The 16665-nt window shown below is 49.4% G+C and overlaps 2 protein-coding genes and 1 pseudogene across 3 annotated transcripts in view; all 3 read left to right on the top strand.

Moving 5' to 3' along the window:
- MEMO1 (mediator of cell motility 1) overlaps positions 1-16665 on the top strand; it is a 652780-nt gene that overhangs the window by 342705 nt on the left and 293410 nt on the right. The gene's annotated exons all lie outside the window — the stretch shown is intronic.
- Positions 1-16665, top strand: part of NLRC4 (NLR family CARD domain containing 4) — a 52730-nt gene that overhangs the window by 30591 nt on the left and 5474 nt on the right. Inside the window, 4 exon segments of the mRNA XM_089327069.1 lie at positions 859-888; positions 891-950; positions 1856-1919; positions 1921-2021. Of these exon segments, the coding sequence (XP_089183195.1) occupies positions 859-888; positions 891-950; positions 1856-1919; positions 1921-2021 (255 nt within the window).
- On the top strand, positions 10424-10956 carry LOC149128152 (NADH dehydrogenase [ubiquinone] 1 alpha subcomplex subunit 13 pseudogene; annotated as a pseudogene). Its single transcript, XR_016229504.1, has one exon. The product of XR_016229504.1 is annotated as an NADH dehydrogenase [ubiquinone] 1 alpha subcomplex subunit 13 pseudogene (transcript).

Genomic DNA, 16665 nt, shown 5'->3' on the forward strand with positions numbered 1-16665 from the left:
AATGGATAAATAAAACCCTGAGAGGCAAAGCCAGGCATTAAGGGTTCTCAGGCCTCTGATTCCTGCCCACAAAACCCCACAACCTCCTCATTCCCTAGATGAAGACAGCGAGGATAAGAGTGGGGCGACTTTCCCATGAGGACACGACCAGAGTATCCCATGCTACTTCAGACTCGGTGTGACTTGCAGTTTGTTAGAACTGAGGACCAGCGAGCAGCTGCCCATCTTGCCTTAGCCATGGGAGGGGGGGTTGTGCCCACCAGGTCTCCTGAGAACTGTTAGAGAAGTCAAACCACAGGAAGCTTTGCCTCTCCATCAGCCAACAGGATGAGTGTGGGGAGCAGCTCGGACTGCATCTGCTCTCCCACAATATGGCGCTGGGAGAGAAGTAAACAGCTTCCGCACAGCTGCCTCCAGTTCAACCAATAAACTGTAGGACTTGCTCCTGATTGGAGAGCAGCGTACTCGGCGTGTGGGCAGCCGAGTTGGGATTGGCGGAGGAGGACTATAAAGGAGGAGAGAGACGGCATGCACCAGGAACAGCTAAGGGGAACATCTAGCTGAAGGAACATCTGTGCAGCCCCCGAGAAGAGCCGGCCGGCGGTGTGCCGCTCCCCTGCGGAAGTGGGGAATGTGGCCAGGGGGAACTGCCCTTCCACGGAGGTGGAAGGGATAGTAGCCAACCCGGGAAGAACCAGCAGCAAACCCGGGAAGGGCCGAGCAGACAGAAAGAACAGCGCAGGGTCCTGTGTTGCTCCTCCACGAAGAGGGGGAGCGACAGATGAGGGCTCAGAATCCTCCTTGGGATTAAAAACGCATATATAGTTCCTCTACATTTTGAATGACCTTTTTCTCCAGCTCGGAATCGTCACAGTTTGGTTCAACTGAGCATCTTGATTTATCGGAAAATTACCTGGAAGAGGATGGAAAGGCTGCCCTCCAGGAGCTGAGTAAGGACAACGCAACCACACACAGACCCCTGAGTGTGTGCCCGGGGCAGTGGGATGAGCACCGCAGAGCCCTGAGCTCTGTGTGCCCTGTGTGCCTTCCTGGGGAAGGTCCTTCAGCCCTCTCTTTAACTGCCCTTACAGTGCGGCCCTGTGTCATTCATTCATTTATTTGAAAGGCAGAATTACAGAGAGAGGGAGACACAGAGAGATCTTTCATCTACTGGTTTACTCCCCAAATGGCTGCGACAGCCAGGGCTGGGCCAGGCTGGAGCTAGGAACTTCCTCCATGCCTCCTACTTGGATGGAGGGACCCACCAAGCTCTTGGGCCATCCGCCACTGCCTTCTCAGGCGCATTAGCAGGGAGCTGGATCAAAGTGGAGCAGATGAGACTTGACCCAGCATACATATGGAATGCCTGCATCGAAGGCAGTGGCTTAACCCGGTATGCTCAATGCCCACCCCAGTCCCATGTCTTTTGAGTGAGAGTTTGCATCTGCTTATTGTCTGAGAGTAGGCAAATTTGCTTAAGGAATTAGTGGTAATGATTCTTAAGGTGTGGTAGCAATATGTGACTATGGTTAAAAAACAAAGAGTGCCGAAACCTCTTGTAGGAGATTTGTCTCCCAGTAACATAAGAGGAATCAAGTCAGGACTGAGCGAGATTGTCTGTATGTTATTGTTGAATGCTGGCTCAGTAGCACACACAGTGGCATTCCAGTAGTCTGATGTTCGTACGTACTTATCTACTTCCATAATAGCAAACAGAAGACAAGTTGATTCTCATTGCAGATCCAGTAGGCTGGCGGGCCACAATACGTAACCATCACTCCTCCCGCCACGCGCCGTGTTCCTTCATCTGTTTGAGAATGATCCAGTCCCTGAACCCACTCTCTGTTTCTTCAAGTTGATAGGCTGGGCACCCTGGCTCAGCTCACTGCACTGATGCTGCCCTGGTGCTGTGATGCGCGTCTGCCTGGCCAGCCCGCTGGAGCAACTGTGGGGCGCCCCGCAGCTCGTCAAGCTCGGCCTGAAAAACTGGAGCCTCTCAGATGCCGAGATTAGAATTCTAGGTAGGTGCACCTGCGTGTGTGCACAGGCGCACACACACACACACACACAGAGCCAATAGAAAGGGGATTGGGCATTAAAAAGTTCTTTAGGTGGTTTTATTTGGTCCCTTTATTTTATTTAAGGGATTAGATGACTTACAATGCTAGCCCTCCTTCAGGTTTCTCAGCATTTTGCCTACAGAATTAAAGGCAAAGCATTCCCAGTGGCTGACAAGGTATATTACACAGCTCTTAGCAGCTGCCCCTCCCAGCCCTAACTGCTTGGATTTGGTGAACTCCTTCCATCTCTGGAGATTCATAAGTCCTTCACTGAGTATGTAATGCATCGAAAAGTAAACATGGGGTGCCAGGAAGGGAAGGGAAGGGGGGAGAGGGAAGGGGGAAGAGAGGAAGAGAGAGAGAAAGAGAGAGAGAGAGAAAGAAAAGAAGACCTGCCTGTGTCTTAAAGAGAAAAGCAGCTGGAAGCTGGAATGTCTCTTATGACCTACTGTTGAGGGTCATTTCTAGTCATTTCTAGTCATTTCTAGTCATTTCTGCTATGTCCTATTGGTTACACTGGTCGCTGCTACCCAGTGAGGGAGGGGACAGCTGAGGGGTGTGAACACAGGCAGGTTAGCATCATTGCAGCCACCTCACTGGCTGTCACACTAAGTGAAGGATCGCTGAAGACAGCCTTGACCACCATCATTTCCCTCCCAGATTTTTATTTTACTTGAAAGTCAGAGTTATAGAGACAGAGATCTTCCATCTGCAGGTTCACTCCCCAAATGGTCGCCGTGGCCGGGGCTAGGCTGGGCCAAGGCCAGGAGCCAGAAGCTTCTTCCGGGTCTCCTGCATGGGTGCAAGGGCCCAAGGACTTGGGCCATCGTCCACTGCTTTCCCAGGCCATAGCAGGGAGCTAGATTGGAAGTGGAGCAGCCAGGTCTCGAACCAGCACTCATTCGGGATGCTGGTGTTGCAGACAGAGGCTTTATCTGCTACGCCACCACACCAGCCCCTCCCTCCCAGATTTCCGCGCACAGCTTTGCGGCATCCAGCGCAGCCAGACCACCACCCATTTCCAGGACGTTCCCCTCTTCCCCAGCTGAGGCTGCACACATTACCCAGAACTCTGTCCTGCTCCTTTTGTAAAGCCTTTCCTCCCGGAGACACCTCCCTCGCCAAAGCCTTAAGGGTTTTGCCTTAAAGGTTTTGCCTTCCTTAATGGTGCTTCAAGTTCTGATCTTTCTTTCCCTTCATTCCTAACTCCGCTTCCACTTCCTCACTCTCTCAGCCCCTTGATCTCATCCTGGTTGAGTCTTCCAGGCCCTTCCTCTATCTGGGTGATGCTGGAGGCTCGTGGCTTCGTGACAGACTAATGAGCTAAATAATGACGCATCCCTCCCAGGTAACCCGCGTCGTGCAGGGAGGCCCTTGGGGAGTGTCCAGATCACCATCTTGAATTTTGTGTCAGTGGAATCCTGCAGTATCTGTCTATTCTTTTGTATCCACTTCTTTTTTTTTTTTATCTTTTTTTTTTTTTTGACAGGCAGAGTGGACAGTGAGAGAGAGAGACAGAGAGAAAGGTCTTCCTTTGCCGTTGGTTCACCCTCCAATGGCTGCCGCAGCCGGCGCGCTGTGGCCAGCACACCGCGCTGATCCAATGGCAGGAGCCAGGTATTTATCCTGGTCTCCCATGGGGTGCAGGGCCCAAGCACTTGGGCCATCCTCCACTGCATCCTCCACTGCACTCCCTGGCCACTCCCTGGAAGAGGGGCAACTGGGACAGAATCCGGCGCCCCAACTGGGACTAGAACCTGGTGTGCTGGCGCCGCAAGGCGGAGGATTAGCCTAGTGAGCCGCGGCGCCGGCCTTGTATCCACTTCTTCCACTCAACATTGTGTGTGAGATTCACCTGTTCTAGCTATGTGGTTCCAGTTTCTTCTCACTGCTGTGCCATGTGACTATTCTATAGCTCATCTTCCCATTGTACCATTGATGGATATTTGAGTAATTTCTAGTTTCTGAATACTATGATCGTATCGACAGATCTCTGTTGAGTCTGCACCCAAGAGTAGTATTTGTATTAAAGGCAAAGAGTATGGATCAACCTATGTTCAGCTTTAAAAAACAAGCCAGTTTTCCTATGTGCTTGTATCCAATATAGGTCTTTGTTTTTGCTTATTGATTTGAGAGCCAGAGAGACAGGGAGAGACAAGGGTGGTGTAGGGGTGGGGGTTCTGTCCCCTGGTTTGCTCTCCAAATGCCTCCAGAGGCTGGGGATGGGCCTCAGTCAGAGTCAGGAGCCAAGAACTCCATCCAGGTCTCCCCTGTGGGTGGCAGGACCAATCACCTGGGCCATCACTGCTGACTCGCAGGGGCTGCACTGGGAGGAAGCTGGAAATGGGAACAGCCAGGACGTAATACAGGCATCCCAACCAGCAGCTTAACTTCCAGGCCGAAACCCACGCCCCACGCAGGTTTTTAAGAATCAGACCACTACCCATTAGGAATTCTTTATAACCCATGGAGAGCAGATTTCTTTATTCTGGATTCCAGATTATTTCTTGCATATGAATTGTGACAACGTGTTCTTATGTCTCTGACCTGCAAAATTGTGACACCTTTGAGTACAGGGCTCATGCCACTGGACTTGGTATTGAGTGTGCAGTTGTCTTTGGGTATCAGTGGGGCACTGGATCTAGGACCATCCCCCAACAGATACAAAAATCCATGGCTGCCCAAGTCCCTTACATGACGTGGCACAGTATTTGCATAGAACCTCTTCCTGTATACTTTAAATCATCTCTAGATTACTTATAATACCTAACACAGTATAAAGGAAGTATAAATAGTTGTTATACTGCATTGTTTAGAGAATAATAAGAAAAATAAATCTGCATAACCTCAGTAAGGACAAAATTTTTAAAAAACGACTATTTCTGTCTTACTTATTTGGAAGGCAGACTGACAGAGAAAGAAAGAAACCGAGACAGAGAGAGAATGTTGTTGGTTCACTCCCAAAATGGCCACAATAGCCAGGGCTGGTCCAGACTAAAGCCAGGAGCCTGGAACTCCCCAGGTCTCTCACATGGGTGGTGGCAACTCAAGTATTTGGGCCATCATCTGTTGCCTTGCAGGCACATTAGCAGGAAGCTAGGTCAGAAGTGGAGTAGTTGGGACTTGAACCCAGGTACTCTGAAACAGAATATAGGCACTGCAAATAGTGGCTCACACCCCCAGACACAATTTCTTTTTCCCAAATATTTTCTGTTCACAGTTGGCTGGATCTTCAGATGAGCAACCTGCAGACACTGAAGGTCAAGTGTATATCCCAAGGGCATGTTCCTAAATATTTGTTGGATGAATGAGCAAATGAACGTATATGAGTCCCACAATTGCTCTGAGGTATAAGCTCTGGTGTGTGTGAGTTCTTAGAGCCTCTGGCTTTCCTAGACTAAACGCTGTTTTCTGGTACATAAAATCATGCCCTCAAATCTAAAACACACGTATGTGATTTCATACCCTCTTTGCAATATGCAAACCAACCAACTTTCAAACTGGAAGCCTCTACTTAACATTTCCTGGCTGTGGTCCCCATGGGTGCAGGCCCGGCTTAGGGGTTCCCAGCCCCATTTGGCAATGGCATACGTGGAGAGACACAGTAAGCCTTGAGAGGGGATAATAAAATGCAGACTGGTGATAAGAGATGGAGAGTCTAATGAAAGAAAGGCCACGCGGGGTGATGTAGGGAAGAAACACCCCATGGCGCGGGCCATGTACCATGAAAAACAGGGTGGCTGAGATGCACCGCAGGTGTTTATCAAAGGTTTTAGACACTTCCTGGTCCTCACAGAAACTTAGTCTCCCTGCCCCCCCTTGCCAGGAGTGGTTTTTTATTGTCTCGATTTTCACACCTCTCCAAGTCCAAAGGCAAGTCCTTGACTTTTTCTAACCTCATTAAAAGTTCCTTCCATGAGGCTCAGGCCACCTGCCTGGGCCAAGTTCCTTCCATTTTTATTGCTGTGAAGTAAGAACTTTGGTCACTTTTTAGTGTTCACTGGAGACTTTGGCTGTCTTCCAGAATTCCTTGCTCTCTAACTCCTGTCCTTAGGATTTCCTTTCCCACATGAAACTACTCAACCAACATAGGACCTTTCTTTTCAGAGATCTTCCCTTATGCTCTGCTGAACCAATCCACTCTATGAGCAAGGAATGGCCCATTATGGAAATTCACTTATGTCGCTCCCCCTCTTTGTGGAGGAACGACACAGGACCCTGCGCTGTTCTTTCGTCTGCTCGGCCCTCCCCGGGTTTGCTGCTGGTTCTTCCCGGGTTGGCTACTATCCCTTCCACCTCCGTGGAAGGGCAGTTCCCCCTGGCCACATTCCCCACTTCCGCAGGGGAGCGGCACACCGCCGGCCGGTTCTCTCGGGGGCTGCACGGGTGTTCCTTCAGCTAGATGTTCCCCATAGATGTTCCTGGTGCATGCCGTCTCTCTCCTCCTTTATAGTCCTCCTCCGCCAATCCCAACTCGGCTGCCCACACGCCGAGTACGCTGCTCTCCTCCAATCAGGAGCAAGTCCTACAGTTAATTGGTTGAACTGGAGGCAGCTGTGCGGAAGCTGTTTACTTCTCTCCCAGCGCCATATTGTGGGAGAGCAGATGCATAGAATAAGTCTTAATTCCAGTAACAGTCTAGTCCGAGCTGCTCCCCACAACTTAAAATTGCTCTACTTCCTTGTTATTAAATTCAGATATCCCACTCTCAAACCACACCCCCCTACATTCCCATCTTACTTACTCAATGGCTCCTAGTCATCAGTTTTTATTAATCAACGCTTCCAGTCCATCGACCCTACAACTTCCTATTTCTCAGCCCCTTTCTCCTGGACTCTCCATTCCACCTGCTTCCCACGCTCCCTCCATGGGAACACTGTTCAGTACCACAGGTCAACCTAGGGTGCGGAGGGGAAATGGATGTGAGAGTGAATGAGGGATGATGTCTCTGATTAAAGGAAGAGATGCAGAGAGAAAATGAGATGTGGGATGTGAGGGGTGAAATGAAATACAGTGGGTGGGGCGTACTTTCCTGGCAAAACTCCAGGCCTGGTTTTCTCTAATTTTCTTTTTTTTGCACCTACACTCAGGCTACTGGGAAAAAAGTCACAATTTAGCAGATAGACACCTTACACGCTTATACTGACAAGCTTCCACAGAAACATTTATCACCAGATGGGAAGCAAATACTGTATTAACAAAACTTGTGGCATATAGCAAAAACAGAACTTGAAGAAAATTCTCATAGTCTTAAATATCATCAAAATACATCAAAAAAGGCTGAAAATTAATGTTAAGTTTCTAATTAAGAGCCAAGAGATCAGCATAAATCCTAGAATAACAAATCAGAGTATAGGTCAATAAAATAGAAAACAAAAATACAGCAGTGCCCCTCTTATCCACAGTTTTGCTTTCTGCAGCCAGGAGTGATCTAAACATTAAATACAAACTTACAGAAATAAACAAGTCATGAGTTTTAAATGCACACCATTCTGAATGGCAGGATGAAACCTTGCGCCACCCTGCGTCGTCGCAGCATGAAGAGACAGGGCTGATTCTAAGTTCCTATTGCTAGGCCAAAGGAGCAAGTCTCAAATGGCTGTGTAACGTGTGATTCCAATTATTTGACATTGTGGAAAAGGCAAAAACTACTGTGATAGTCAAAATCCTCAGAGGTTGCCAGGAGCTTAGGAAGACAGGAGGAAGAGTTGAACAGGTGCAACTTGGGGATTTTGGGGGGCGGTGGAGCTTTGTGGTGTTATACTGTAATTGTTCATGCATGACACCATTTATTTTTCAAAACCCACAGAACTTTATAGCACAAAAAGTGAAGCTGCATGTATGCAAACTAAAAATCTTTTAGGAGGTCTGGAAAACCTTTTTTTTTTTTTTTTTTGCTAACTTGCCTTTTAAAATTTTTTTTTTTTTAATTTTTTGACAGGCAAAGTGGACAGTGAGAGAGAGAGACAGAGAGAAAGGTCTTCCTTTGCCGTTGGTTCACCCTCCAATGGCCGCCGCAGCCGGTGCACCGTGCTGATCCGATGGCAGGAGCCAGGTGCTTCTCCTGGTCTCCCATGGGGTGCAGGGCCCAAGCACTTGGGCCATCCTCCACTACACTCCCAGGCCACAGCAGAGAGCTGGCCTGGAAGAGGGGCAACCGGGACAGAATCCGGCGCCCCGACCAGGACTAGAACCTGGTGTGCCAGCGCCGCAAGGTGGAGGATTAGCCTAGTGAGCCGCGGCACCGGCCGGAAAACCTCTTAATACAAAACAATCCAACAGGAGCAAGTATTTAACGTGGCAGTTAAGACGCCTGCGTCCGACATCAGAGAGTTTGGGTCTGATTCCTGGCTCTATCCCCTGACTCTAATTTCCCACTAACGAAGGCCCTGGGAGGCAGTGGTGATGACTCAGTGGCTGAGTAGCTGCCATCCACATGGAAGAACCGGCCTAAGTCTCAGCCCAGTCCTTGTTGTAGTAGGCATTAAGGGCCCGAACCAGTGCATGAACGCATTCTCTCCCTCTCCTTCCCCTTCTCCCTCTCTCCCCTCTTCCTCCCTCTCTATCTCAAATATATTTCAAAAACATTTTAAAAATCCAGCTGAATCAACCTCACTTAAAGGGATGAAGAGAAAAATACTGACCTAAATAACTTTGGAAACAAGTTTTCTCTAAAAACTAAAGGTACAGAAACAATATGAAAACCCTGCACTCAGATGTTTTAGGGCACAGTATCCCACAGGGACGCAGGCTGACAGTGTTGATACTGCCTATGCATACACCGCAATTGAATGGCTGAGTGTATGTGAGGCAAACGGCAGGAGCCAGGTTGTTTTCTGTTAGGGTGGTAATTTACAGCAAGAGGAGGAGGCTAGGATCATCCATGCAGTCATGGATTGCAGTTAGAGACATCAGTTTGAACTCTTAGCTTAATATAGATACAAATTATTACATGAAGAAATGCATATACATATAACACATACATGAATATGTACATTCACAGGCCATCCTATACACGTACATATATGTCTTTGCTTTGTCCAGTGAGCAGGCATAAAAACAACTACACACCAGAAGCAATGAGTACACCAAATACCCAGATTGTGGTTTCCAATTCCATTTTTCAATGAAAGCAATCAGGGAACTTTGGAGAAATTGTATTATGAGGTCAGGAAATGCAAGTGATGAGTCTAGAGCATCTCGCAATCTCAGAAAATGAGGAAGTACCAAAAACCAAGAAAATCCAACTTACAATGATAGGGTGACATAAGAACCAAATAAAATACTCAGAATGGCCAAAGCCAGAACAATTTGACTAGCAAAATAAAGTTGTAATGGATTATATTGCATAGCATAAAATAAATATCCATGAGTTTGTATTATTATATAAAGATCTGAATAAATAAATGGTAGAGCAGAGACAAATATCTCATGTAAAAGAATCCCAAAGAGTTATGTAGATACTCCACCATGAAAAGTGGAGCCTAACTCCCATGCAAATACCAGCTTAGTTAACATGGAAAGATATCCTGTGTACATGGACTGGGAAAGACTTAATGTCACTAACATGCAATACTCCACAATTTGATCTACAGACTCAATGCAAGCCCTACAAAGACCCCAGCTGGCTTCTTTGCAGCTCATCCCAAAATTCATATGGAAATTCAAGGTTAGCTAAAATAATCTTTAAAAAGTAGACAAAACAGATGGATACACACACTTCCCAATTTCAAAACTTACTACAAAGCTATAGTAATCAAGACAGTATGGTACTGGTATAAAGATATATATAGGGGTTGGCACTGTTGCTTAGCAGCTTGCAGCACCAGCATCCCATATGGGCACAGGTTCACATTCCTGCTGCTCCATTTCCAATTCAGCTCCCTGCTAATGTGCCTGGGAAAGCTGCAGAAGATGGCCCATGTCCCTAGGCCCCTGCCACCAATGTGGGAGACCCGAAAGAAGCTCTTAGCTCCTGGCTTCCACCTGGCCCAATCTCAGTGGTTGCAACCATCTGGGGAATGAACTAGCAGATGGACAATCTGTCTCTTCCTCTCTCTCTGTAACTCTGCTTTTCAAATAAATAAATCTTTTTAAAAAGGATATATATATATATGTATATATATAGACCACTGCATATCCATATGTAGAGAAGGACCCCATCTCATAATATTTACAAAATTTAATTCAAAATGCACCAAATACTCACATATAAGAGCTAGAACCATAAAAGTATGTAAAAAATATAGGAGTAAATCTTCATGACTTCTGGTTAGGCAAAGCTTCATCAGATATGACAACACAAATCAGAAAAGAAAAAAAAATCAGACTTCAATAACATAAATCATTGTGTTTTAAAGGACACCATCGCAGCGAGCATGGTGGCGTCGAAGGTGAAGCAGGACATGCCCCCGCCGGGGGGGCTACGGCCCCATCGACTACAAGCGGAACCTGCCGCGTCGGGGACTGTGGGGCTATAGCATGTTCGCGGTGGGCATCGGGACCTTGCTCTTCGGGTACTGGGGGATGATGAAGTGGAACCGTGAGCGCAGGCGTCTGCATATCGAGGACCTGGAGGCCCGCATCGCGCTAATGCCGCTGCTGCAGGCCGAGAAGGACCACAGGGTGCTGCAGCTCCTGCAGAAGAACCTGGAGGAGGAGGCCGTCATTATGAAGGAGGTGCCCGACTGGAAGGTGGGCGAGTCCGTGTTCCACACCACGCGCTGGGTGTCGCCCATGGTCGGGGAGCTGTACGGGCTGTGCACCGCCGAGGAGAGGCTCAGCGCCAACCACGGCTTCACGTGGTACACGAAGCGGGCGCGTCGCGGGCCGTGTCCCGCCGCCCGCCGGCAATAAACGCTGCACCCCGCCAAAAAAAAAAAAAAAAAAAAAAAAAGGACACCATCAAGAAAATAAAAATATAATCCACTCAATGAGAGAAGATTTTTGCTGATAAAGAACTTCTATGAAAAGTTCGACTATCTAGAATATTTAAAGAATTCTTAAAATAGACAATCCAATTTTTTAAACGGATAAAAAAAACCCTCAAGATACTTTTCCAAAAGACATATAAGTGGCCAATAAACACTGGGAAAGACATTCAACAGCATTAGCCACTACAGAAATGCCAGTATAAACTACAATGAGATACTAGCGCACACCCACTAGGATGGCTACAATGAAGAAGACAGATAGCAGCAAGCGGTGGCAAGGATGTGGAGATGGCAGAACCCTCATATGGTGGTGCTTGGGAGGTAACACCCTGCGGCTACTTAGGAAAACATTCTGGGAGTTCTCCCAAAGGTTAAACACAGCTACCAAATGACTCAGCTACTCCGTGCATAGGCACTTAAGAAAATTAAAGTCTATGTCCACACAAAACACTACTTTTCATAGCAGTGAGTTTAATAACCCAGAAGTGAAGTAGCCCAAATGTCCATCAAAACAATGGATAAACAAAACATGGGATGCCCATACAACAGAGTATTACTCAGACAAAAAATAAAAATAAAAAAGGAATGGAGTACTGAAACATGCTATTATTATCAAGGATGAGCCTTGAACGCATCACAGTGAGTCAAGTCGCCGAAGCACACCTATCGTTTGATCCCATTTATAGGGATTTTCCAAAGTGACTCCACCCACACAGAAAGAGGATGAGAGGCTGCCAGGGAATGGGAGGAGGGGATGTGGCAGCCAGGAGCGCCTAGTAACTACAGAGCTGCTTTTTTGAGATAATTGAAATGTTCTGGAATTAGTGGAGTACAACTTGGTTTCTATACTGAAAGACACCATATTATATGCTTTAAAAGGATGAGTTTTACGATATAGAAATTATACCTCAAAAAATCAGCCCTGGAACTAAAAAGTATGTCCTAAACAGTGTCGTTTTTTAAAAAAGCTATACAGTACTTGTCAAAGTCATCAAAACCGAAGGAAAGGATCAACTCCCAGAGGAGGCGTTACCTCCGGTCAGGAACGAGGCAGCCACGTTGCCGTCCACGCTCTTGTTCGCAGGCTGGGCGAGAGTCATGAGCGGGCGAGCAGGTGAGCAGGTGAATCAGAGAATGAGCCCATTCTGAGCACCTGAGAACCATTAAGCTGGTGCGCGAACACTGAGCCCTTCCTGCGCCTCTGTAGCGACACCTTACATAAACTGTGCCAAACCTCGTTTTCCTCAGCCCGCCCGTTCTCCACACATCCCAGTTCACAGAGGACGGGCTGTTTCCTCTTCTCCTCCAGCTACATCATGGGACCCGCTTGCTGTCTGGAGGAGCCTGTTGCAGCAGGGCGTCGTGTCCCAGCCCTGCCCTCATCATTTCATCAGTTACGCCCCTCATCACGGGCTCCCTCCTGTCGATTTTGAAAGTTACCTCAATCTCTCTCTTTTTTTACTGAGAGGCGCAGACATATTTTCCCATCTGCTGGTTCACTTCCCCACACGTGCACCAAGGCTGGTGCTGGGCCAGGCAAGCCGGGAGCCTGGACCACAGTCCAGGTCTCCCACATCAGCGGTGGCCACTCAACGACTGGAGCAGGCACCTGCTGCCTCCCCAGGTCTGCATTAGCAGGTGCACGGAATCCGGAGTGGAGCCAGTGTTCAAATCCACTTTAGATGGGATGCCAGCCCCTCCCCTTTTAAATTAAACCCAGAGTCCTGTCTGCCCCTGTAGTGACCATTCTCTCTCTCCCCTCCTTCAGGGTTAAAGTTCTTGGAAATTGTACATACCTCCACCCCGTCTCCTCTCCCTGGTCCTCTGCTGCTTCCGGCTCGGTCCGACCCTAGACGTGCACATGGTTAATGCAGCGGCCACCTCACGCGTGGAACTTGCTCATCGCTCTGCGGGGGTGGACGCTGGGCTCGCGCCTTTTCAGAACACTTCCTTGACTTCTGTGTCGCCTTGGCTACTTCTCCGTTTCCTTTGCAAAGGCAGCTCCTTCACCCAGGTGTTCAGTGCTCCCGGTTTTCCTGAGAGCCTGCTCCTAGGCTCTCTGTTCTTCCTCCGTGATTTCTTTCAACCTCAAAGCATTAATCACGCACACCTCTAGCCTATAAGCTCAGATTTGAGACTACCCGACAGAAATCCGTGCCGGCTCAGAATCTATTTCATCTGTTACAACAAAAACCTTTTGCTTTTTCGAACTGAAATGTTTGAGGCTGAGCTCTGTTATCCGGCCTGTTCTCAAAAAGAGAGAGCTGTACAGATCCTGCTCACGGTCCCAAAGCTTGGGGTAAATCCTTAGTCTCATCATTCTGCCATGGAGGCTGCCATCATATTTTTATTTTCCAATAACTCATTCTTATTCTCCAATCTTACTTAAAAATGTAACCTATTTTGTTGAGTGGATGCAGTAACCTTTTTTAAAAAAAATAGATTTATTTATTTATTTGAAAGGCAGAGTTACAGAGAGGGAGAGACAGAGAGATCTTCCATTCACTGGTTTACTCTATGAATGGATGCAATGGCCAGGACTAGGTAGGCTGAAGCCAGGAGCCAGGAGCTTCATTTGGGTCTCCCACATGGGTGCAGGGGCCCGAGCACTTATACCATCTTCTGCTGCTTTCTCAGGTGCATTAGCAGGGAGCTGGATCAGAATTGGTGCAGCCAGGACTTGAACCAACACTCTTGTCGGATGCCAGCTTTGCAGGTGGTAGCCTTACCCATGACACCACAGCACTGGCCCCAATGCAATAACTTTTTACTATGTCTGAAATCACTGGGTTTTTTCCCCCCTTATGTTGCCTCGTGCCATGGTTTGAATGTGTTCCCCCAAAAGCTTAGTCCTCGATGCGACAGTGTTGGGAGGTGGCATCTGATGGGAGCTTGTTAGCTCATCGGGGCTCCATCCTCATGAAGGGGTTAAGGCTGATTACGAGGGCCAGCGCTGCGGCTCACTAGGCTAATACTCCACCTAGTGGTGCCGGCACACCGGGTTCTAGTCCCGGTCAGGGCGCCGGATTCTGTCCTGGTTGCCCCTCTTCCAGGCCAGCTCTCTGCTGTGGCCCGGGAAGGCAGTGGAGGATGGCCCAAGTGCTTGGGCCCTGCACCCCATGGGAGACCAGGAGAAGCACCTGGCTCCTGCCAGCGGATCAGCGCGGTGCGCTCGCCGCAGCGCGCCAGCCGTGGAGGCCATTGGAGGGTGAACCACCGGCAAGAGGAAGACCTTTCTCTCTGTCTCTCTCTCTCTCTCTCTCACTATCCACTCTGCCTGTCAAAAAACAAACAAACAAACAAAAGGCTGATTACGAGGAGGGCTGGAGGCTGCCCCTCTCCCCCTCCACGCCCTTCTGCCATTCTCCGTGAGATGCTGTGGCAAGAGGGCTCCAGCCACGTGCTGGCCACTCAGTCCTGGCCTTCACAGCCTCTGGAGTCGAGAGCCAATACCGTATGGCATTCTGACACCTGATTTCTCCTTGGCTGGCATTTAGTCTTGCTCTCCCTTGTTGGAGGCTGTTCTTAAATGTCGCAGAATCCTGTACTGTTCTCTTCCCATTTCAGGGTGAGGCCCAAGTGGACAGGAAGCTCTGGGTGTTGGAGGGAGGGGTGACTTTTTGACTGATCAGCATCATGATAGGGTGATCAGGTGAGCTCTTTGTAGGGCCAGTCCTTGGCAGCAGCACAGTTTCTCCTGGGAAGGCTCCTGGAGAGCAGAGAACGGAGCCCCATGTTCTGGGAGCCCTGTTGCTTTTGTGTGCTCCCAGGGCACCCGTCTTGCCACACCCGCAGCCCGTAGCCATCCAATTACTTCATTTCATTGATTCTTTAAACAATGTATTTGAGAGGAAGAGAGACAGAGATTCCCTATCCACTGGCTCACTCCCCAAATGCCAGCAATAGCCCAGGATGGGCCAAGTTGGTACCAGGCATCAGGAATTCAACCCAAGACTCCCATGTGGGTGGCAGAGGTCCAACTACTTGGGCCATCACTGCCGCCCCCCAGGGTCTGCATTAGTAGGAAGCTGGAATTGGCAGCTGGAGCCAGGACTTGAACCCAGGCACTGCAGTGTAGAACGTGAGCGTGTTTAGCACTAGGGCGTTTGCCCTTGCTCCTTCACGATGCGTCTCTGCACTGTGTGGCAGGCCCAAGAAGACGGGGACTGTGTGTGTCCTGTTCACATGGCCCCAGCACCCAGCACCATCTGGGCTACTCAGTACACTGAAGGAATCATTGCTAAGAACTCTGGCACTGGCTCAGGTGAACCACAGGGCGATACCAGGGATCGGCTTAGGATACAGGAACCCTCGGGATTAGAACCCGTCCACCTACAGCATCGGAGATTTGGCCTGGAATCCCACTCAAAGCGTTTGCCGTCTCCACAGGGACAGATGCACTGCGGATTAAGTGCACAAAAGGCATGCCCCTGGATTATAAAAAACGCTGCCTTTTCTTGGTGCCTCTGCTTCCACCCATTCTAATAATGACCCGAGAAGCTCTCTTCCGAAGCAGATGGTGGTACCTGCGCAGAGGCACCACCTGAGGGTGCGACGGGCTTCCGGAAGCCCCTTGCCGGGCTGCGATCTGTTCTGCCACTCAGAAAGGAAGAAGGGACTGCCCTGGGGGGAAGCCGCCTACAAGAGGCACAGCAGCTGCGCCACGCTGGGGAGCACACGGAGCAGAGGCCATGGCAGACAGGCCACGGGATGTCGAGGGCAGGGCGAGGCCACCCGCAAGGGCCGAAGGGAGGAGGGAGTGAAGACTGTGTCCCAGTGAGGCCGGGCACAGGCTCAGCTGCAGTAACAAACTGAACTATGCTGTGGCGGGGATTGCCCTCTTGTGGGATGGTCTGGGAATGAGCCGCCCAGGCAGGTTGGGCTGGCTTTGGTCTGCACAGTCACCTCCATTGCTTCAGAGTGCTACCATCTTTGATTTCACGGTCATGGCTGGTCACGGCCTCACGAGTGTTTCAATCCAGACCAAGGTGGCAAAGTGGAGGTGGAGAGCTTCCTCTGTCCCAAAGGCACAGAGGTGGCATACATCACTTCCACCCAAACTTTCTTGGCAAAAATTTAGCCACGTCTGGCAGCAAGGGAGGCTGGGATAGGAGAGGCCATATGCCCCGATAAAACTCTATGTAAGTGGCCAGCGTCGTGGCTCAATAGGCTAATCTAGTCCCGGTCAGGGCACTGGATTCTGTCCCAGTTGCCCCTCTTCCAGGTCAGCTCTCTGCTGTGGCCCGGGAAGGCAGTGGAGGATGGCCCAACTGCTTGGGCCCTGCACCCCATGGGAGACCAGGAGAAGTACCTGGCTCCTGCCATCGGATCAGCGCGGTGCGCTGGCCGCAGCGCGCCAGCCGTGGCGGCCATTGGAGGGTGAACCAACAGCAAAAGGAAGACCTTTCTCTCTGTCTCTGTCTCTCTCACTATCTACTCTGCCTGTCAAAAAAAAAAACAAAAAAAAAAACAAAAAACAACTCTATGTAAGTGGGTTGGGTATTTGGCCCAGCAGCTAACCCATATTGGAATGCCTGGGTTTCAGAACCAGCTCTGCTCCCGACTGCAGCTTCCTGCTAGAGTGCACCCTGGGAGGCAGCAAGTGCTGGCTCGCATAGTTGGATCCCGCCATCCATGTGGGAGACCTGGATTGAATTCCTGGCTCCTGGCTT

The sequence above is a fragment of the Oryctolagus cuniculus genome, chromosome 2, assembly GCF_051225735.1.
Source record: "Oryctolagus cuniculus isolate XC-2025 breed Fujian yellow rabbit chromosome 2, ASM5122573v1, whole genome shotgun sequence".
Taxonomy (NCBI): Eukaryota; Metazoa; Chordata; class Mammalia; order Lagomorpha; family Leporidae; genus Oryctolagus; species Oryctolagus cuniculus.